The sequence below is a fragment of the Saccopteryx bilineata genome, chromosome 2, assembly GCF_036850765.1.
Source record: "Saccopteryx bilineata isolate mSacBil1 chromosome 2, mSacBil1_pri_phased_curated, whole genome shotgun sequence".
NCBI classification, from domain to species: domain Eukaryota; kingdom Metazoa; phylum Chordata; class Mammalia; order Chiroptera; family Emballonuridae; genus Saccopteryx; species Saccopteryx bilineata.
The window spans coordinates 107,568,543-107,589,136 of NC_089491.1; the positions used below are offsets into that span (position 1 = coordinate 107,568,543).

Sequence of the window (20,594 nt, forward strand, 5' to 3'; positions counted from 1 at the left end):
CATTAGAATAGAGAACTAGTTGTTAAGTTATTTGAATCCCACCACAGCCTTTAGGGTCTTGGCAGAATTACTGTGAGCAAAAACGATGCAGGTCCCCTCTACCTACTCTTTCAAACTTTTCTCTTCACTCACAGCTTTCCTTGTCTTCCCTTTTGGTACTCAATGGCCCACTGCAGACGTCATTCCCTAGAGTCACACTGTCCATCAGTGATTTGTCTACTATTTCCACCTGGATCCTCCTGACCCCAATACCTGACCTTTCCACCCTGTCACTCTGGCTGGACTAAGGGTTGGTGTGACGATTGATTTGATTGAGGAGTGACACTACGTTTTAGTGACTGCGATGTATTTGCATCTTTTGGCGCACCTGTAGAAGTGGCAAGTATGGACAGGTCCTCTCCGTGGATATGTGAGAGGTGGTGGTTATCACTCGCCCACAAGACTTCCCTTACACCAAACCAGACCTGGAAGCACGTACTGAGCATCTGCAGTTTTGACATTTCTGCTCCTGAACAGTTGCAGGAGGCAACGCTTTTTGGGGATTTAGAGTCACCGAGTGTCATGGCTGGGTGTGGGCAGGCACAGGATGCATTTTAGGAGCACAAGTCAGTGTGAATCATAATTGGGAAGAGTTCCCTCTAATCTCACCTTTTGGGATGAAATTTACCACTCAAAAATTAACAGACTGATTTAAATAGCTCATTCTGTAGGAATATTTTTATATGTGGCTTTGCTCTGTTTTTAAATCTTGAGTGCTCATGTCTGTACCAGTGAAGATGCTTGTGTGTGTATGTGTGTATGTGCATATGTGCATATATGTGTAAGTGCACGTGTATACATATGCATATGTACATGTATGTATATATGTTTATTGTGTGTATGTGTGTGTGTGTTTCATCTTCATCCAACAGGGATTTTTTTTTATTCTTTTGGTGCTAGAACATGAGGAGTTGAGCAGAGTTACTGTAAAGCATTAAAACAGATGAAGTAGCTGCATTTGTTTCCAGTTTTAGTCTCCAGACTGGAAAAGGGTGGGGAGATCCACCAAATATTAGATTTGTGATTTCTGGCACAGATTTTATATTTTAAAGCTTTTGCTTCCTTTAAGTTTTCTGCCCTTGGGCCTGCTTCTCTTCGCTTTCATGTTTCAAATACTTTTTCTTATTTATAACTACTCTCACAGGATAGAAATGTGTGTAATTATGTACGCTTCTTTCCCCCATTAACCTCTTTGCTCTTTTGCAGTGTTCGCTCACTTGCTGATTTTCCCTCTCCAGCTCGCTCACTTTCTCCGTGACCTATCCTGTGATTTCTCCTGTGACTTCCCGGGACCCCTCCTCTCCTTAACTGAGGGTGACACTGCAGACAGACTAAGAGGAGCCATTCTTTATGAACAAATAATGATCATTTATAATTAGCATATTAACTGTATTTATGGGAATGATGCCTCTAAATTACTCGACTGTGGTTAGAAGCAGTTGATTTACCTAAGTAGTTTTAACATTTTTCCAGTGATCGTCACACATTATTAATTCATTTGGTAAACTTTTGCTTCCTAGATAATATAAAGGAAACTTCAGCCTACCGCAAAGGCAAATCGTTGTTGTTGATGTTGTCTTTAAGCACCTAGAGCACCAGCAAGATTACTACAGAGGAAATTGAGTAATCTTGAGTAATTCAAAAGAGTTAGCATTTGTTGTACCCTTTTAAAGGGCCAGATGTTCTTCCAAAGTGCTTTGTATATATAAATATATTAAATTTAATGTCTGTAATGATTCTATTAAGTAGATACTCTGTGGTGCCCATTTTACAGATGAGCAAACTGAGGCTTTTATAGATACTAAGCACCTCATATGATTCACAAAGCTGACAATGTATACACACACATATACACACACACATGCACACAATTTATATAAAAATGTATTTATTAGGCTAAGTAACCAGTACTGGGTTTAATTTTGAGCTTCTTTACTTAATAGTGCATAGTAATTTATCAGTTTATAATCATTCTGCTGTCACTAGACTATCCAAGGGCAGGATGAGTCTTATTATTGTGTGTTCAGTAAGTAGTCAATGAATAAACCGTCTCTCTCTCTCTCTCTCCTCCTGCCCTCAGACACTCGTGACAGCAACATGATCATAAAGGGATAAAATGCTCTGCACTGAAATAGCTATTCATATTTATGCAGGAATGAAGTACTATGAAACAGTATTAGCATATTTTTTCAAGGTTTGAATGTGATACTTTTTATGTACTTGCCACTTTTCTTCAGTAAAAGATAATATACAATGTATTTAGAACAGGACATTAACATATTTGAGAAAAGGAATGGATCAAATGGTCACAAAGGTTTTTCTGAACGTATCATATGTTTGTGCAGGGATATTTCATTTTTAATTAAACACCCAATGAAAATAAGATTTTTTTTAAATGACCAAAACTTCTGACAATAGAGCCACACCAAAGGCAAAATTATAAGATCACAATATTTTACCTATCTATCCCTCTTTCTACTCTGAAGAAAAACTTTAGCAGGGAAAGCCACAATATGGTATTTGCTTTCTCTTTATTATCTTATTTAAAGCTATGGATTGATAGGTAAGGGCTTAGTCTTCATTTCGGTTCCATCTATTCTACTTACTACCCGGAGACCTGAAATAAATTTCTCAAGCTCTCCATTATGTTTCTTATTGAATTGTTATGAAAATTAGATGTGCACACATAACACTTAATAAATGCTCAATAAACATTAAAGCACACATGCACACACACACACATACACATTATGTTCAGACACACACACTTAATTTGAAAACACCGTAATGACTAAAAGCAAAACTATCATAAGAACAAAATGATCAACCACCATTACCTTTGTGGGAAAGGAGTAGTTCTATCTTTGGCTCTTTTGGACCTTTTCAAAGCTGGGAATTGTCCACCAACAATTCACGCTGCTCTTTCACTGACCAGCTCATACTGTTTAGAGCTAGGAGTTGACAGATTTTGCCTTATTAGTTCTCATTCTTCTACATCACACACACAAAAAACGAGCTACCATGGTCTAGATTAACTAATCTAGAAAAACAGAATGAGGTTGTTGGAAGAGGAGTCATCAAGAATAATGAGATCAGCCTGACCAGGTGGTGGTGAAGTGGATAGAATATCAACCTGGGACACTGAGGACCCAGGTTCAAAACCCTGAAGTCGCTGGCTTGAACATGGGATCATAGACATGACCCTATGGTCACTGGCTTAAGCCCAAATGTCACTGGCTTGAAGCCCAAGGTTGCTAGCTTGAGCCCAAGGTCACTGGCTCAGCTGTAGCACACTGGTTAAGCACATATGAGAAAGCAATCAATGAACAACTAGTATCACAATTACAAATTGATGCTTCTCATCTCTTTCCCTCCCTATCTGTCTGTTCTTGTCTCTCTCTCTCTGTGTCTCTCTCTCTCTTTCCTTTACTTGAAAAAAAAATATATGAGCTCAATTCTAGCCCTGCAACTAACAAATTTATAAAATGGGCCAGGTCACAGCCGTTCTTGCCCTTTGTTTCCTTATCTATTAAGTTGCAAGGAGATAAACAAGATTGTTTCTAAGGGCCTTTATAGGTATGATGTTCTGAGTATCTCAGCTACTTATTTGTACTAAAATATTATAATCCAATAGCCTTGATAACATTTATTCCCTGATAACACTAGGGCCCTTAATCCAAAGGAATGACTGGTTTCATTTAGGGAATCTATGCATAAACCTTGATTATATATGCCTAGAATAACTCATAGATATAACCAACTCTTGGTTATCCAACAGCATTTAAACACTTTATCTATCAGTAAGCTGGGTCAGGATTATGTTCATGTCATCCCCACAGGGAAAGACCTACCGACAGAAGACCTGGGATGGGCCACTGTACAGCGACTATGCCAGATAACTCCCCAGGGGGCATTCCTCCCCAGGGCAGGCATCTCTTCCATCTCAGATCTAGCAAGTATCAAAATTTAATAACTACCAAAGGGTAGAGAGCACACATCATGAGTGAATTTATATTTGCAGCATAATCCAAAATTCTCTCTTATTAAGAGAGGATTTGTCATCAACCAGGAAATAAGGCATACCAAGAAATACCATCCATTTTGATATCTTACGATGTGTGGAGATAAAAAATGAGTAAAATATTAGAATGCAGCCATGTTTAGTTTACCAGCCACAGATTTGCTAAACCTATCAAGTTAACTGACTTTAAAGCTTCCTAACTTAACTGCCGCAGGAGATTTCTGGTGACATAAGTATGCTCCTGGTTATTGACTGAGCTTATTTTTTCCCCAGCTTCCTGAATGAAAATATATTCCTTTATATCTTATCATTATAGCAGGTCCAGTTCTTATGATTTTTAAAATCAGTTTAGTATTTTATTAGCTTGTATTTATGCATTTGGAAATGGTGATAAATTTATTTGAGTTCTCTTTAAAATGATTATTTTGTGTATATATTTTTTAAGTTAGCAGGAAAAGATGGAAATATTTTTAGGATAAGAATGTCTGTTCTTCTTAATGTATTTTATTTTAGTGAATGCACATGGCCAGACTAGGCACAACTGTGGGGTAGGGAATATTTCTCTTCAGGGGCTTTTCCCTTTTAGAACCATCCTTCTCTTTGGTCTAAGTATGTGCTGGGTACTTAGTACATCCCCAAGCCTTCTTCACCAGCCCTTACCTTCTTCCTAGGATCTAACTGACCACATGCTGGTTGGAAGGTCTTGTTAAATTAATCCATGCCAGTGACACTCAAATTTCAATATGTACGAAGAAACTCTAAAAGCAAGGGAATGAAATCTGAAGTGTAGAATTTCTTTTAGAAAGTATAAAAATTTCTTATAAGATGTATAGACTTTCAGGTTTTGAACAGAGGAAGGGATGTTACTTTAAAATTGGAAGCCTTCTTAGGTCTACTCAAGTCACTTAAGGGCCACATTTTCATTCTCTGTGAAAGGCTGCTGCTATGAGTTTTTAAGGCAGATCAGACTTAGCCAATTGTTATAAGTGGCAATTCCTGAATCTGGAGGGATATATAGATATAGATATAGATATAGATATAGATATATATCTGTGATAGAAACAGTTTAACTGTTTACAAATATATTATTATATTTTAAAATATGTTTTAAATATTCATCTTCAAACAAGGCATACTTTAGGAGTGAGACAGAAACTAAGTCAAAAGTAGGAATAAATGATCAACTGTCAGGGCTGAAAGAATACCTGTTAACAAGTGTTTTTATATCAATGCGGATACCCTAACTGAGCCCGTAGTTTGGCCTCTTTTTATGCGTGGAACAAGAACTCCATGTAGTTTACTTCTTGCTTCTTACCTTAAAAAGGATAGCAAGAAGAGAGAAAACTGCCTTATTCTTATTAAAAAGTTATACTAAGGTATAAAAGGCACAAAAGAGATCAATAATAGGCTAAGGAGACAAACATTATCTCAAGAATATTCATAACATAGGCAAAGTCAAACATAGGCAAAGTCAGTGAATAAAAGAGAGAGAGAGAGCCACCCAGGACAATTTTTGAGAAAAGAGTTAAGAAATTTGGGGGGCAACAATGAAAAAACAACTGAAGAAGTGTTTGAAATAATACATTCTTCAGACGCACTTATAGTTCTTCAAATCTCACTGGAAGAGATACCTCTTAGTTTCTATTATAGTGTTTAATTATGTAGAAATTTATATTATTTTAACAGTGCATTTTTAGCAATAGAATGAAGATCTTTGACACCTTGCCCAGATTCTAGGTGACGGTTCTGGGTACTGGTGAAAAAGACAAAAGGTAAATTAAAGCAGGAGACCTATTAACTCTGCTTAGTCCGAGTCAATGTCTAAACCAGACACGGAGTGTCAAGGCAAAAAAATTGGATTCAAAGACCATGGAGTCTGGTGTTCATAAATTGCTAAGGGTGTATGGGGGAGGGCAGAGCCAGCGGTGGGAGAGGTGAACCTTGAAAGTTCTGCAGGGCCAGGCACGGCACACCAGCCATGTAGCTCTCAACGATTTACGGTGGGGAGAGCCTAATGGCCCCATATATTGGTGCCACAGCCCTCCTGTGGCAACTCGAAATTACAGGCATAGCCTAAACTGGGATAATGGGCCTCTGCAGGCCTGGCCTAGAAGTTCCAATCCTATCAAATGAAAGCAAGTAGAACAAAAGCCAAAAAAGAGAACTGGAGACTGGTCATCAAGCCTAGAAAACAATGAGCCGTTGTAACCAAAACATATAAACATCTAAGTTTTAATATGAAAAAGAAAATTAGGAAAGGAAATGGAACACCAAATCGCCTGGTTTTCCTTTTAAATGAGAATTCCATACATTCACAATTCATGTTGAGGGAAATTATAAAGAAATTACATGCACACTGAAAATAGAGTTTATATTGTTCAAAGTTTCTCCTATCTTTCCTGTTCTTCCAAAGAACAATCACTAGTCAAATAAATGCTTAGTAAATATTTGCTGAGGGACCAAGTCAATGATGGTGTGAATAATTAAAAGAATGGATGAATCAGTGAACAAGCCTGTTTTCTTGGCTGCAGCCACAGATAAAGATTCATTCTGCCCATCAGTTATTTATAGTAACCCAGCCTTGGCGGAGGAGTGGTTATATAAGTTGTCTCCAGGGCTCACGATGGTCATCTCTTAAACTCTTAATATCTGCCTGGTTTCCTGACAAATGACAGGCCATGTTTCACAGGCTGCTGCTGCCGGCCTCATTGCTAAACTCAACCCTGTTTTATCTCAGTCCACAGCCACTTCGCTGAAGCAGACTGCAGAATGGAATACAACCTCTTTAATCTTCCTATCTAATAATCTGTATAATAGTAGGAATATGAATCGCAAGAATAAATTGAACAGTGCTTCAAATGCACATTATCATTTTGTAACTCAATACACTATCCATTTTTCATTCCCCTTCTACTTGGGTTGTGAAAATGTAATCTCAGTCAATGTGGGTGGCCTTCCCTGCCAAGGCGGTGCCACTCTAGGTGTGCTGGTGGCCTGTACCTCTTGGAGCTTTATCCAGGGAGCAAATCAGAAAGGCCTTTGTCCTTCAGTCCTGTAAAGTAGAGGTTATGTCATCTGTTCTAGGGTAAGCTGAGAGGGAAGGGCATTGTCTCTTTTTCTTAGAGTTCTATAATGTCTGAAGACAATTTTCCTCAGTCTTTCTTTTTCCTCATACTGGGAGGAGAGGTCTCTCTGTGTTTACTTAGAGCAAATATAGTTTCCCCCACTACTGTCTATGCCAGGGGGGTCCCCAAACTATGGCCTGCGGGCCATATGCGGCCCCCTGAGGCCATTTATCTGGCCCCCGTCGCACTTCTGGAAGGGGCACCTCTTTCATTGGTGGTCAGTGAGAGGAGCACAGGATGCATCCACATCATGTGCTCCTGGAGTACTGTATGTGGCAGTGCTGCAAAGCACGGCGTCGCTCACATATAGTACTACTTCTGGTGACGCAGGACGCACATGTCACGGCTCCGGAAGAGCGTCATATCACTTGTTACGGATAGCAGTGACAAATATGGAACCGGACATTGACCATCTCATTAGCCAAAAGCAGGCCCATAGTTCCCATTGAAATACTGGTCGGTTTGTTGATTTAAATTTACTTGTTCTTTATTTTAAATATTGTATTTGTTCCCGTTTTGTTTCTTTACTTTAAAATAAGATATGTACAGTGTGCATAGGAATTTGTTCATAGTTTTTTTTTATAGTCTGGCCCTCCAACAGTCTGAGGGACAGTGAACTGGCCCCCTGTGTAAAAAGTTTGGGGACCCCTGGTCTACGCCATTATGTTCATAGTATTATTTTGAAACTCAAAATCCAAGAATTATTTTGTTTCTTATAACTACTTTATAGGTGTATGTGCATCTTTGATTTTATTATTCATAAGTTTCTTTGAAAGTAAAACTATCATAAAAGGTTTATTCAAGGATGCCCTCCAAAAACAATTGTGCCAGTTTTTGTTAAATTATTATCAGTGTCTGAGGGGCCCATTTCTTACATTCTTGTCAATACACTATATTTGGAAATACATATTTACCACTTTTAAGCTAAAAATGAAACATTTTTTGTTTATACTTCTTTGATTACTAGGAAGCTTGAACATTTTTTTCATAGGATAAATGAACACATAGTTTTAAATTATTTGTCCGTTAGTTCACATAACCATTTTGCTTAGATCTTTATTGACTTATAAGAGCTTTTCATTTGAAGAATATTAACAAATTGACTGTCATATATTGAAAATATTTTTTTTCTGGTATGTTTTTGACCTTTTTATGGGGTGTGAGAAATAGAAACTTAAAATTTTTGAAACTGATTTTGTAATTTTTACCTTTGATATTTTTACTTAAGAACTACTTTTCATTGTAAGCTGATGACTGCTCACCTATATTGTATTTTAGTTTTGTGGGGGGTTTTTTACCTTTAAATTTCTAATCAATCGGTGATTTTTAACATTGACTATGAGATTGGAGTAATTTAATTATTGTTTGTTTAAGCACCATTATTTACTAATATTTTCCCTTCTGATTTAAATTCCACATTTATTATATAATAAAATTTACATATGATGGATCTGTTTCTGACTCTGTTCTGTTCTATCTCTTACTACACCAATAAGACTCAACTTTACTCATATTATAGATTCTTAATAAGTTTTAATACCTGATAGGAAAGTCACCTTTCATTACTATTTTTTAATTTTTTCAAAATTTTCATGACTAGTACAGTCATTCTTCCAAATAAAATTCAGACATTCCATTCTAAATGTTAACATTAGAATTTAAGTCTTCAGTATTTCTCACCCTCTTAACTTGGAGCCCCATTCAATCTGCTCTGTACCCTACTGAATCCTAGCTTAATTATAGTTCAACTACAAAAGTACTAAATAAAATGATGATAGCAATAAATCCTACTTGCCATGCCTTTTTTTTTTTAATCGAGTTTATCAGGGTGATGCTGGTTAACACAAATATACAGTTTCTGGTGCTCATTTCTACACATCTCTGTACGCCATATTGTGTGTTCACCCCCACCCCCAAGTTAAGTCTTCACCGTGCCTTTTTGAAATCTCAAACTTTGAGATTTTTTGATATGATAAACTAACCAGATTTGTTGCTCAAGAAAAAGAACATGGAAGCTTTCCCCTTTTAAAAAATGTCACTGTATTTTCAGAGTGTGGAAGGCGAACACCATGAGAAAGCTGTGGAACTGCTCAAGGCTGCTAAGGAGAGCGTCAAGCTGGTGGTACGCTATACCCCCAAAGTCCTGGAAGAGATGGAGGCTCGCTTTGAGAAGCTCCGGACGGCCCGGCGTCGGCAGCAGCAGCAGTTGCTAATTCAGCAGCAGCAACAGCAGCAGCAACAACAAACACAGCAAAACCACATGTCATAGGTGAGAAGTGCCTTCTTTGATACGGGGAAATTCCATTACATAATCTAGATTTTTTTGCTGTTGCTTTTTTTTAATATAATTTCTTAGCTGGAGCAAAATTAATTATTTTTAATGATCCAAAAAAAATCAATCAACCAAATAAAAACAATAATCTTAGAAAATGTAAACACTGTAGTTGCTTGCTTTATGTGTTGTCCAGCCATATTCTTGCATATGTGAGATAGTTTGGAAAATAATATATCTTGGGAGGGTCAGGGACAGACTATTGATGCCTTCATATAAATTAGGAAAAAGCATTTTCTGAGCCATTCTGACTTCTGAGGTCTTACTAAAAATCTTACAACATTATGTTTCTGTGGTCATCTTCGGATGTATGCAACTTGGCCATAAATATTTGTTGGACCAGTATCATCTCTGTGTTCCATCAACCTGCATTAAATCACTGCAGGTATTCCTTTCATCACATCATCAAAGACATTTTAATAAAAGGCATTTTCAAACTATGTTTTTTCTTGCACAGGACATAGTAAAGCTCTATCTAAGTGAAGATGAAATTTGTGTTTATGCCTACCAAAACACCACTTTCAGTCAACGTGGTTGTGGCCCCTTGAGAGAAAACTGTAGTGACCACTTCAAGTACAAGCAGAATTTATAACCAAAGAGACCTACATTAGGTCTTGGTCAACTTTTAATTAATTTACATGTCTAAGGATTTAAACGGGATTTGGTACACTTGCTAACTCACACTGTGGTTGCTTTTGCAAAGAGATTTGAAGCTAATTTGATCGTTTTACTTTGAACAGATAGATTGTTGTTGTTGTTTTAAGTTTGACAAGTCTAGCAAAGATAGGTACAGCAAAATATTTGTCAGATATTATCTTATTGATCACACAAAATATAATTTCTATTCTCTGAATTAGAAGATTAGAAATAACTTTTAAAAATCTGAGATGATAGGAATTGTAGAGTAATTAGCAATGGTAACTGCTGTATACAAATGAAAAAATATGTTGTATGCAGGTAGTATGTGGAGAATCTCTCTTCTATCTACTGCTAAAGTGGAATTCTATTAAACTAAAATGCAGTTATTCTTTTCTCCCACTTCCCTGTTTGATAATCAGGAAGAATAGAACACATTTTCTAAAATGTAACTCATATGATCACTATATAATTATATTACAAAAACTTAGAGAATATGAATATGTTTTTTATGCTATACACACTTTTCTAATTATTATTTTTCATTTACAGTTTACATGAAATTTTATTTTGTATTAGTTTGAGGTGTATAGCATAGTGATTAGACGTTCATGTACTTTAAAAAGTGGTTCCCCCAATATTTTAAGTACCCACCTGGCACGATTAGGTAGTTATTTTAATATTAGTGACTATATTTCCTGTGCTGTGCTTTACCTTCCCATGACTATTTAGTAACTACCAAGTTATAGTTTTTAACCCCTTCACATTTTTTCATCAGCCTTCCAACCTTCTTTCCTTCTGGCAACTATCAGCCTGCTTTCTGAATCTATGAGTCTGTTGTTATTTTGTTTGTTCATTTATTTTGCTCTTTAGACTCCATCTGTAAGTAAAATCATATGGCATTTGTTTTTCTCTGCCTGACTTATTTGGCTTAGTATCATACCCTTAAGGTCCATCCAAGCTGTCACAGATATCAAGACTTCATTCCTTTTTATAGCTGAGTAATATTCAATTGTGCATATGTATCACAACTTTTTATCCAGCGGTTTATTTAAAGGCATTTGTGTTGCTTTCATATCTTGGCTATTGAAAATATTGCTACCATGGACATAGGGGTGCATATAATCTTCTAAATTAGTGTTTTGGGAGTGTTAAATTTATTCCACTTTAAGCATCTCATCTTTTAAAGCCTGACTTTAAATGTCTGAAATATACTATATATTTCACCTAGATTACCAAAGAACAAAAGTAGAAAGGAAAAGAAATACTTTTTGAGATGTCAGCATCCTGAGAAAGCCGAGAGCACAGGCCTCTTCAATGTCTCTGACCTCCTATTGCTGGAACAGGATGCAGAATCCACTTACGTTCAAACCCAGGCTGGATCTGAGCAGATTTACAAAGCAGCTGGCATTTGCCAGAAGCCTCGCCAGCCAACTTTTTCTTCCTCCTGCTCTTCAGGCCCTCATTTTTTTATTTTGTCCACTACTGACTGTTCCATACTTCCCACTACCACTGCCACAGCGCTGCCTGGTGATCGGGCCCTGAGAACGCTGCCTGAGCTGCCAGCCCAGTCACTGGGCCCAGAGTGTGACTGGTAACATGGAGCCCAAGGAACCCTAGTTACGAAGCTGAAAGCAGAACCAGGAATAATAATCATGATTCTCTATAAAACTTATTAAACAGTTAGGGTGTGCCAAGAACTCTTTTAAGAACTTCACATAGATTAAATTGCTTAATCTTGACAATAATTCTATGAATTGTAGGTACTATTTTTCATCTCATTTTAAAGAAGTCATGTACGACTTTTAAATGTTTATACGTTTCCCAACTAGAGAGTGATAGGATAGTGACTCAGACCCAAAAACATGGACTTTAGAGTCTCATTTTCATTCTTTTTTTTTTTTTTAAGAGAGAGGGAGATGGGGAGTGGGGAAAGGGAAAGAGAGAGAAAGAGACGCATCAACTCGTTGTTCTACGTAGTTGTCTGACCATTGATTGCTTCTCATATGTGCCCTGACTGTGGCTCAAGCTGGTGACCTCGAGATTGAGCATGTGACCCTGAGATCCAAGCAGATGGAGCCAGCGACCCCAGGATAGAACTGGCAACCTCGGCACTCCGGGATGACAGTCTGTCCACTGAACCACTGGGCAGGGCCGGAGCTTCTTTTTCTTACCCACTGTCCTACTCCGCCTCTTCCATCAGTGGTGCTTGCCTTTATATTCCTCTGTCCCTCCTCACAGACACGGTCACATGAGCTTTCCAGCAATTCATTCTCATGCTGCTTAGAGTTGGAGTTATCCAACTCACCCTCCCCACGTACATCCAAAACAGTACCCATATTTCAAAGTAGTTTATTATCACAGCTGTATTAGTTTCTTCTAGCTATCCTAAAAAATGACCACAAATTCTGTTACTTAAAAGAACACAAATCTATTATCTTATAATTCGGTAGGACAGAATTCCAACATAGTTTTTAGGTGGCTCTAGGGGAAAAATCATCTCCTTGAGGTTTCCAGTTCCAAAAGGCTGTTCACATACCTTGCCTTGTGGTCTCATCGTCCGTCTTCCCAACCAGCAATGGTAGTCAAGTCCTCACACTGCTTAGCACTGACCTTTGCTTCCATCCTCACATCCCCTTTCCTGGCTTTCCTCTTCGTTCCCCCTTTCACTGTTCATTCCATTGGGCCCACCTGGCGATCCAGGATAATCTCCCTGTTCTAACCTCAGCTGTTCAGCAACCTCAATTCCATCTACCACTTCAATTTCCCTTTACCATGGAGGTAAAGGGAAATTACCCTCACAGGTCCTGAGGATTAGGAAGTAGTCTTAGTTGGGGTCCATTATTCTGTCTACCACAATGGCTCATTTAAAAGTTAGCAAAGCAATTTGACCAATAAAATTTATACTAATATGAAAGGAAAAAAACACTACCCTGTTCAATTTATAAGTCATGGGAATGAGAAAAACAAGGAGAACACTTGGGGCAGATGGTGGCTCTCAGCAGGTGCTGCGGGACCTGCATTTTGGCTGCCCCTGCTCTCTCAGCTGCTGGCATGTTCCTCAGACCCCTCCTGATGGATGAGGAGATCCAAGACTCTTACTAAAATGTACTTGTTTTGAGACCTATTCCCTTAGGCCATGTAAAAAAAAAAAAATATATATATATATATACATGTATGTATATATATAAAATGTATTAAAATCAGAATTTCTACATCTCTGTCACATGGGACTGATAGGAAATTTTTTAATCTGAGATTCAGCAAAACAGTCTGTTATGGAGATTAAATAAGAAAAAGCAGCTTAAACCCTAACAAAATCCATGGCAGTTAGTGAGCCCTCAGCAGCAGCAGCACTGGTAGTGTTGCAGTTGCTGGAATGGTAGTGACGGATGTAATGTGCACTGTCCTGCTGGGTGTCTCCTGAAGCAGCACAGAGGCCTCCTGCGTGGCTATCACTCCCGCTCTGTGAGCCCCATGGGCCTGCAGACACATCCCTAGCAGGCATGCCGCTGGAGTACGAGCCCCTCCTCACACACTTCCACATCAACCAAGAACAGTGTGTTAGCATCTGTGTTGGGCATGGTTCTCTGCATTCATCGAAATAAAAACACCTGCAACTTTCAAAACAAACAAACAAAAACAATGGAAAACTGCTGTCTTCTCTGAAAGAAATGACTCCATCGTGATGGAAGATCGACAGGTCTCAGAAGAGTGTTTGGAGCGGCTACTCCCCCAAGTCAGACCATACGAGCAGCCGCCTCTTCTGTTGTCAGGCTGATCTTGTGGGAGAACAAACGGGCTTAATATCTGCTTCAGAAAAGAAACATTGGTACTTCCTGCCTGTCAGAGGCGTTGCTGGTTGTACCTCACTGAGAGCACCATGCATTGCCCTAAGAGTCATAATATAAAGGTTATCTATTCTTTGCCTTCATGAAGAAAAGTAGTTACATGAAATAGAGAGGATAAAATGCTTTACAATTGAAATGTTTCCAACTGGTGTGTTTTATTTCATTTTAGGGACTAACTGGTGTACTTTGCATCCTCATTCGATAATTACTTCCTTTGCAAACATCAAACAATTTTTTTTTCCTATGTGATGGATTGGGTATGAATGATAATCCCTGCTGTTCTCACACAGCACATGTTCTTTTGATATTTTTAGCAAATCATAGTGGACAAAGAAATGCTAATCACCAATTTCACTCTCTTCCCCCATCTCTTTCAGGTCCTTGAAGAAAAAGCTACTTGATCAAACATCCGATAGTCACAAATTTGAAATCGTGCTTCAGAATCCCAGCACACAGTAAAAAGAAAAGACAACACTGATAATTATAGCTGTCAAGAAGCTGTGAACACGTGGTGTATAAATTCTTTACCAAGGCAACTCGACACCTTCTTTCTCTGGGGCAGAGCCCCTGCTGCTTACTGCTCTTTACACTCACAGACCTTCCATTCCCTGCGGTGGGAATTCTCCGTGTGGCACCAGAGAGCTTTTCCAGTCTGCAGACTGAAACAGTATCAGAATAAAGTCTGTGACTTTCAGATGAATCACCAGGGCCAAGATTGAGAGAATCTTGGGTCTTCTCTAGCTTTTCCAGAGATGAACAAATCCCTCATCAGGCTTTAAACCAAACTGCATCAGTTTCTATCTTGTTGCCACTTAAACCTGCACATTACCCCTCACATCCGTACTGCTGAGTTGTCAGAATTAGAAGTTCAGTTAATTGCAAAGTCAATATCCTTTCCCCTCTTGAAAAACGACAAGTAATTATACTATATTTATGCTCTTTTCAGGTTCTCGAAGCAATTGGCATTTTTAGTTTCTGTTTCCATGAATTTTATTATGCATTAATAGAGTGGGGCAGTACAGCTCAACTTTTAGTGTGCTTCTAGAAGCAAGGATAGAGAGCTCTAGTACTGTATTTTTTTTAATTTAAGTATTGCTTGTTTCTACTATTAATTGTAACAGAATATAATGTATATTTATTCCACAAAATATATATTATCAGAGTGTATTTGTTACAAACTTACGTCTTTTCTTACCAAGTGTTATGAACCTGGTAAGAGAATAATTAGCAAAGTATCTAGCTTCATGAATTGATCCTCACTGATATTTATATATAACCCTGCTCTCAGTATTTTTTTTGTTTTATATTTTTGACCCATAAACTCTAGAGAAATTTAAGCTCTTCCTACCTACACTGATGTGCTGTCCTAGAAGTCTAGTTGATATTTTAAAGCCTAGAGCTTAAAAAAAAAAAAAAACTAAATTATAATACTTGTGCATATATATACAAGTATGTATGTCATACAAAGTTTAGATCAGTTTCTCCAAATATAAAATGGATATTTTTGGCAATCTAAGATTCCAAAGTAGTATTCCTTTTAAAATTGGGCATATGTAAATCAGTACTACTAATACTGTGAGTGGAAAGATACTGCTGCGTCAAGAGGGCAAAGACGCCTACTTCATTACCAGATTCATGCAGGTAAATAGACAATGAGATCATCATCTTTCAGAAAGTATCATATAGTGGAAAATGATCTGTTAGAGCCACATATACCGATCATAACCTTTGACTTCTGATCAATGTAGGCACACAAGTTTGGTTTTACTTCATGGGACAAACAGGAAGCGATAATTATTTGGGCACTTAAATACTTTAAGCACACAAGCATATTCCTGAACAAGAGAATAAATGTCCAGTTGAAACATTCTGGATAGATCATTAAAACTGAGGCAAGGATTTGAATATGTTTTTTTTTTCAAACACAGAAATTGGTTCTCCAATATACATTTCACATTTTAGATATATTAAATTAAATTAATTAATTAAAATGTAGAAAGCCCTGCTTAGGAACTGTTTTCTTGAAAATAAAATAAAACCAGTCAGAATTGCCCAGCATGTTTTAGTTAGCCCTGTCAGGCGGGTATCGTCAATGCCAAGTTCTGCCTACTCTTCATAGTCCATCACCCAACAGAGGATGAACGGCAAGAAGACATAAGGTGCACCCGTTTCAACAAGGTTCAGCTGTGGAAACAGAATCTCATTCTTGAAGACCTATCATTTTATATTAGCTAGAACTGGGGGGAGGGGTGGGGAGGACCCTGAATGTTATATAAAATAGGTTTACAAAAGACACAAGCATGACTAAAGGGAATGAATGGAGACTGCTTGAGTAGTATTCAGTTTGAAAGAGATACTTCTCATTTTTATAAGAGAAATTTAATAAAACATATATTTTAGTTATCATTTAACAAAGAAATATTAAAGCTATTTAGGTGATGCCACAGATTCTCAGTCAGGGAAATCACTGAATCCTTGAAATGAGAAAATAGTCATGTTAACACATTTTAATACATTGTATAAATTTGGAGCTTAAGGTGAGTGTGTTTTTATTTAGCCATGTTTGCTTAATGTTAAATTATGTTTTCTTATCAATATAAATATTTTCACAGAATTGGAGAACAAATGAGCAGATATCTTTCATTTGTGTTTTCTCAAAATTTTTGGATTTTCATGCTTCATTTGCGTAATGTTAAGTGCTAATAAATGTATGCCAGGCTGTTCTGTCACAGTGATGGGGCAATCCATCACACCTGAGACACCTAAGGACAAATTACATATCCAGTGGTCCTGTGTACAGGTGATCAGTCAAAATGGACAGTTTTCTTCAGTGAGACCTAGTTGTTGAAATGCAAGTCTTCCCCTAAAGTTTTATTCAAAAGTCACCATTAGTAAGACCTAGAGAGGACCTCTGTCAGTTTCCAGTTTCCCTGATCCAGAGAGAACAGAAAAAATTACAACTTGTCTTAATACTCTTGATTATTTATAATCATTGCAGAGCTACTCACGTGTCCAAAACCATATTAAAGATATCATTTGTTCTTACATGAAGCTCTGTCTTTAATATAATAAATTAGATGTTAATGGGGGAGGTATCTCTTGTGACTATTCATCAGTGATCCTGTTGAATTTTAGTTCTTTCTCCTTGGTCATATCCGTGGTCTGATTTTACTAAACTCTTCTGCTAGGATTTTGAAGGCAAATACCCGTTCTGGAACCTTTCATTGGGGTATTGATATTTTAATTCTGGTAGCATTTGAAATAGAAATAGAACATCCTCAGGGAGATAATGAGCTTAAATTACAATTGACTTTGGGAAGAATAACAGACTTTTCGTGCTTCAGCGTGTAATCAATAAGAAATTCTCTGTGTGAATTGCCACTATTTTGTAAGACAATGCTAAGATCTGAATACAAAATCCAGCATTCAGGGGCTTCAAGGCTGTCTCTGGAAAACTTGCCTAGAGATTAATTGCACCAATTTGCAAAAGCACTTGTCAACCATGACAAATCAAACAGGACTGAGCTCAGTTTATTTTACTCAGCCGAGCCTATAGGACATCAAGACGTTGTAATATTTTGTTGACATTATTTTAAACATCTATAGATATTTGTGACTTTGTGAATAATACTTGAATTTTTTGTCTTTAGCTAGTTTGTGTTTGTCATACAGACACAGCTTGTTAGACCAGCGTTAGATAGCATTGTGAAGTAGGAAGCAATGTTGTAAAGATTCAGGGAGGAGGCCAACATAAGGCAAGTTCTCCCCAAACTGGTATTGCCCTCCTCATTTCAGCCCTACCTAGGATACAAATTCAAGGAGAAAGGGCTGTGACTGTCTTTTGGGCTGCTGTATCTTTGGCATCTGATATAATGTCTGGCACAAGATAGGTGGTCAATTAATAATTGTTGAATGAATGAATGACGGAACAGATGGGTGCACAAATAAATTTGCCTTCTGATAACTTGAAAATTATTACCAACTTACACTAATTGGAACTATAGTTTCTGAATTTCATAGTGAGAACTAGCATTTACTCTTCATACATACATAGCTTTTAAAAGTATGAGTTTGGAATCAACTATTTCAAAGTCTTTAGGTTTTGAGGACAATTAAATAAGGAATAATGTTTTGGGGAATCTGAGTTTTTACAATAAATAAAACTCAACCTTTCTAGGTCTTTATGAAAGCTTCTTGGCAAAGATAATCCAAACATGAAACTCTATTAATAAGTTTTTTGAGAGAGAGGCAGGAGAGAGAGGAACAGGAAGACTGTGCTGTTCTTGTGTGTGCCCTGACATGGGAATCAAACTGCCAACCGCCATGGTCCGAGACAACGCTCCAAACAACTGAGCAATCCGGCCAGGGCTTAATTTTTATTCATTTTTAGAGAGACTAGGAGGGGGGAGAAGGGATATATTTGTTATTACACTCAGTCATGCATTTTTTTTGTTGCTTCCCATATGTGCCCTGACTGGGGATCAAACCCACAACCTTGTTGTTTTGGGATGACACTCTTAACTGACTGAGCTAACCAGCCAGGGTTCCATTAATAAATTTTATAAAATATTATGCTTTTATTTTTAAAAAAGAGAAGTCACATTATCAGGCATAATATCCCCTTTAACATTCATTAACTTTTTTTAAGGAGTTCATAGTAATTGGTGTTAACCATTTCTAAACCTTGTTTTCTAAACATCACTCTCATTTGATTCCTGGAATGTACCTGAGTTTAAGATTAATCACGTAGCTATTAAAACTTTTCCATGTGTTTATTCACTTAAATATTTATTGTGTACTTAATATGCGCTAGGTTCTGGAAATTCAATGGCATTCAAGACAGACACCGTGCCCTCATGGAGCTTACTGTGAGGAACACAACCCGTACTCCAGGAATGACTAAAGTTTCCTGTTCGTCAGATCCCTCTTCACAGCTGATAGAGGAAATAAAACCCCTAGCCCCATGGAAATCATGAAGATTCCACCCATACATTTATGTGAGCTTGCTTTTCTAAGCATGACACTAAAAAAATACTGCTTATCCATATACCCTAGTTATACCCCAATGAAATACATAAGTAATAATTTACTCATAACTAACATTTAGCTCTTACTAGGTTCTCCTGAGCTCAGTACTTTCATAGACTATCTCATTGAACCCCTTCAACAACTCGACCTAGTAGGTTCTATTTATAAATGAAGAAAACAAGCACAGATGTGTATGTGACCCGTTCAAGGTCGCACAGCTAGCAGGTGGATCTCAGATTTGAACCCACACAGTGTAACACAAGAGTTCATGTTTCTAATCATTATCTGTGGCTTGGGGGGACACCATGACATTAAAATAAATGAGTTACTGTATATAAAAATACTTTAAAATTGTGAAGTAGTATACAAAAAAAATAATTTGTAAAGTATTAACAGTCAACAAACCATGTCAGTGGCAGAAAGAGAATGCAATCTTGTCACTTTTATGAATAACACTTCAAGCCAGGGACATGGTTAAAAGGACAGATCCAGAAAATGTCTGACTTGTGATAAATATTTTAATGATTTTTCATAATTATTTGTTGTTAGCCACTGTGTCTTTTTGGTGCTACAAAGAAAACAAAAACAAAACAAAACAAAAAAATCCTGAAAGAAACAAAATCCCTTTGTTATAAGGGCTTATAAAAAAATTCACAGTGTGGCAATGATTCAAGGCTAGTTCACATTTATGGAGAAAGATTGGACAGTACTACTATTTTCTCACCGTTGCATGTGATCGTGTCTTTCCAATTGTTTTTATAATTTTTCTGAAAGCGCTACAAAATTGTTCAGTGGTTCAACCTGACCAAAGTGGTATTATGCTGCTGGGAAGTAAAAATATTAAACACCAGACTGGAAGAATTGTCTTCATTGTCAGATGACTTTAAGTTCTTTCAAAGCATGGATATAGAATGATTTTTGGATGCTGAAGGCACCTGAATATTTGGACATGAAGTTCCATGTGTGTTTTTCTATTGTAAACAACAGAGTGGGGTCATACTATTGATTGCTTAGGTTCTAAAGCCAATATTAAAGGCAAATTGAGATTGGTCTGAGCACAGTCAGGTAGATCAGTGCCCACACTTCCAGAGGCTGGCAGGAACTGACATCTTCTGTGGGGACATAAACTCCTGGCTCCCATCTCATTCACTCACAAACAGGAATCCCATGCATTATTTGAAAATTTTTTTAAATTTTTATTGATTTTAAAAAGAGGAAGGAAGAGAGATAGACAGGAATATTGATCTGTTCCTGTATGTGCCCTGACCAGGGATCAAACTGGCAATCTCTGCACTTTTGGACAATGCTAAAACCATCTGGCCTATCAGGTCAAGGCACATGCATTATTTAAATGTGTTCTCTCTCTGACCCTCCTAGTTAAATGGTCATATGATGCAATTTATGTGCTGGTTTATATTGGTGGAAGTAAGCCATTGTCTTAAAACTTTTTCTTTCATGCTTTCCTACTATCAATTAGTTCATTCTAACTAATTAACATTTGGGGAAGATTAGCTTTACACATAATATACCAGTAGAAAAATTCAAATGTCTCATGTTCAAAA

The 20,594-nt window shown here is 37.4% G+C and overlaps 1 protein-coding gene across 1 annotated transcript in view; it reads left to right on the top strand.

The window, feature by feature from the left end:
- LIN7A (lin-7 homolog A, crumbs cell polarity complex component) overlaps positions 1-19,882 on the top strand; it is a 143,370-nt gene extending 123,488 nt beyond the window's left edge. Inside the window, exons 5-6 of the mRNA XM_066257583.1 lie at positions 9,236-9,454; positions 14,382-19,882. Of these exons, the coding sequence (XP_066113680.1) occupies positions 9,236-9,454 (219 nt within the window). The 3' untranslated portion in view covers positions 14,382-19,882. The remainder of the gene's footprint in view (positions 1-9,235; positions 9,455-14,381) is intronic.
- Positions 19,883-20,594: the final 712 nt, after the last annotated feature.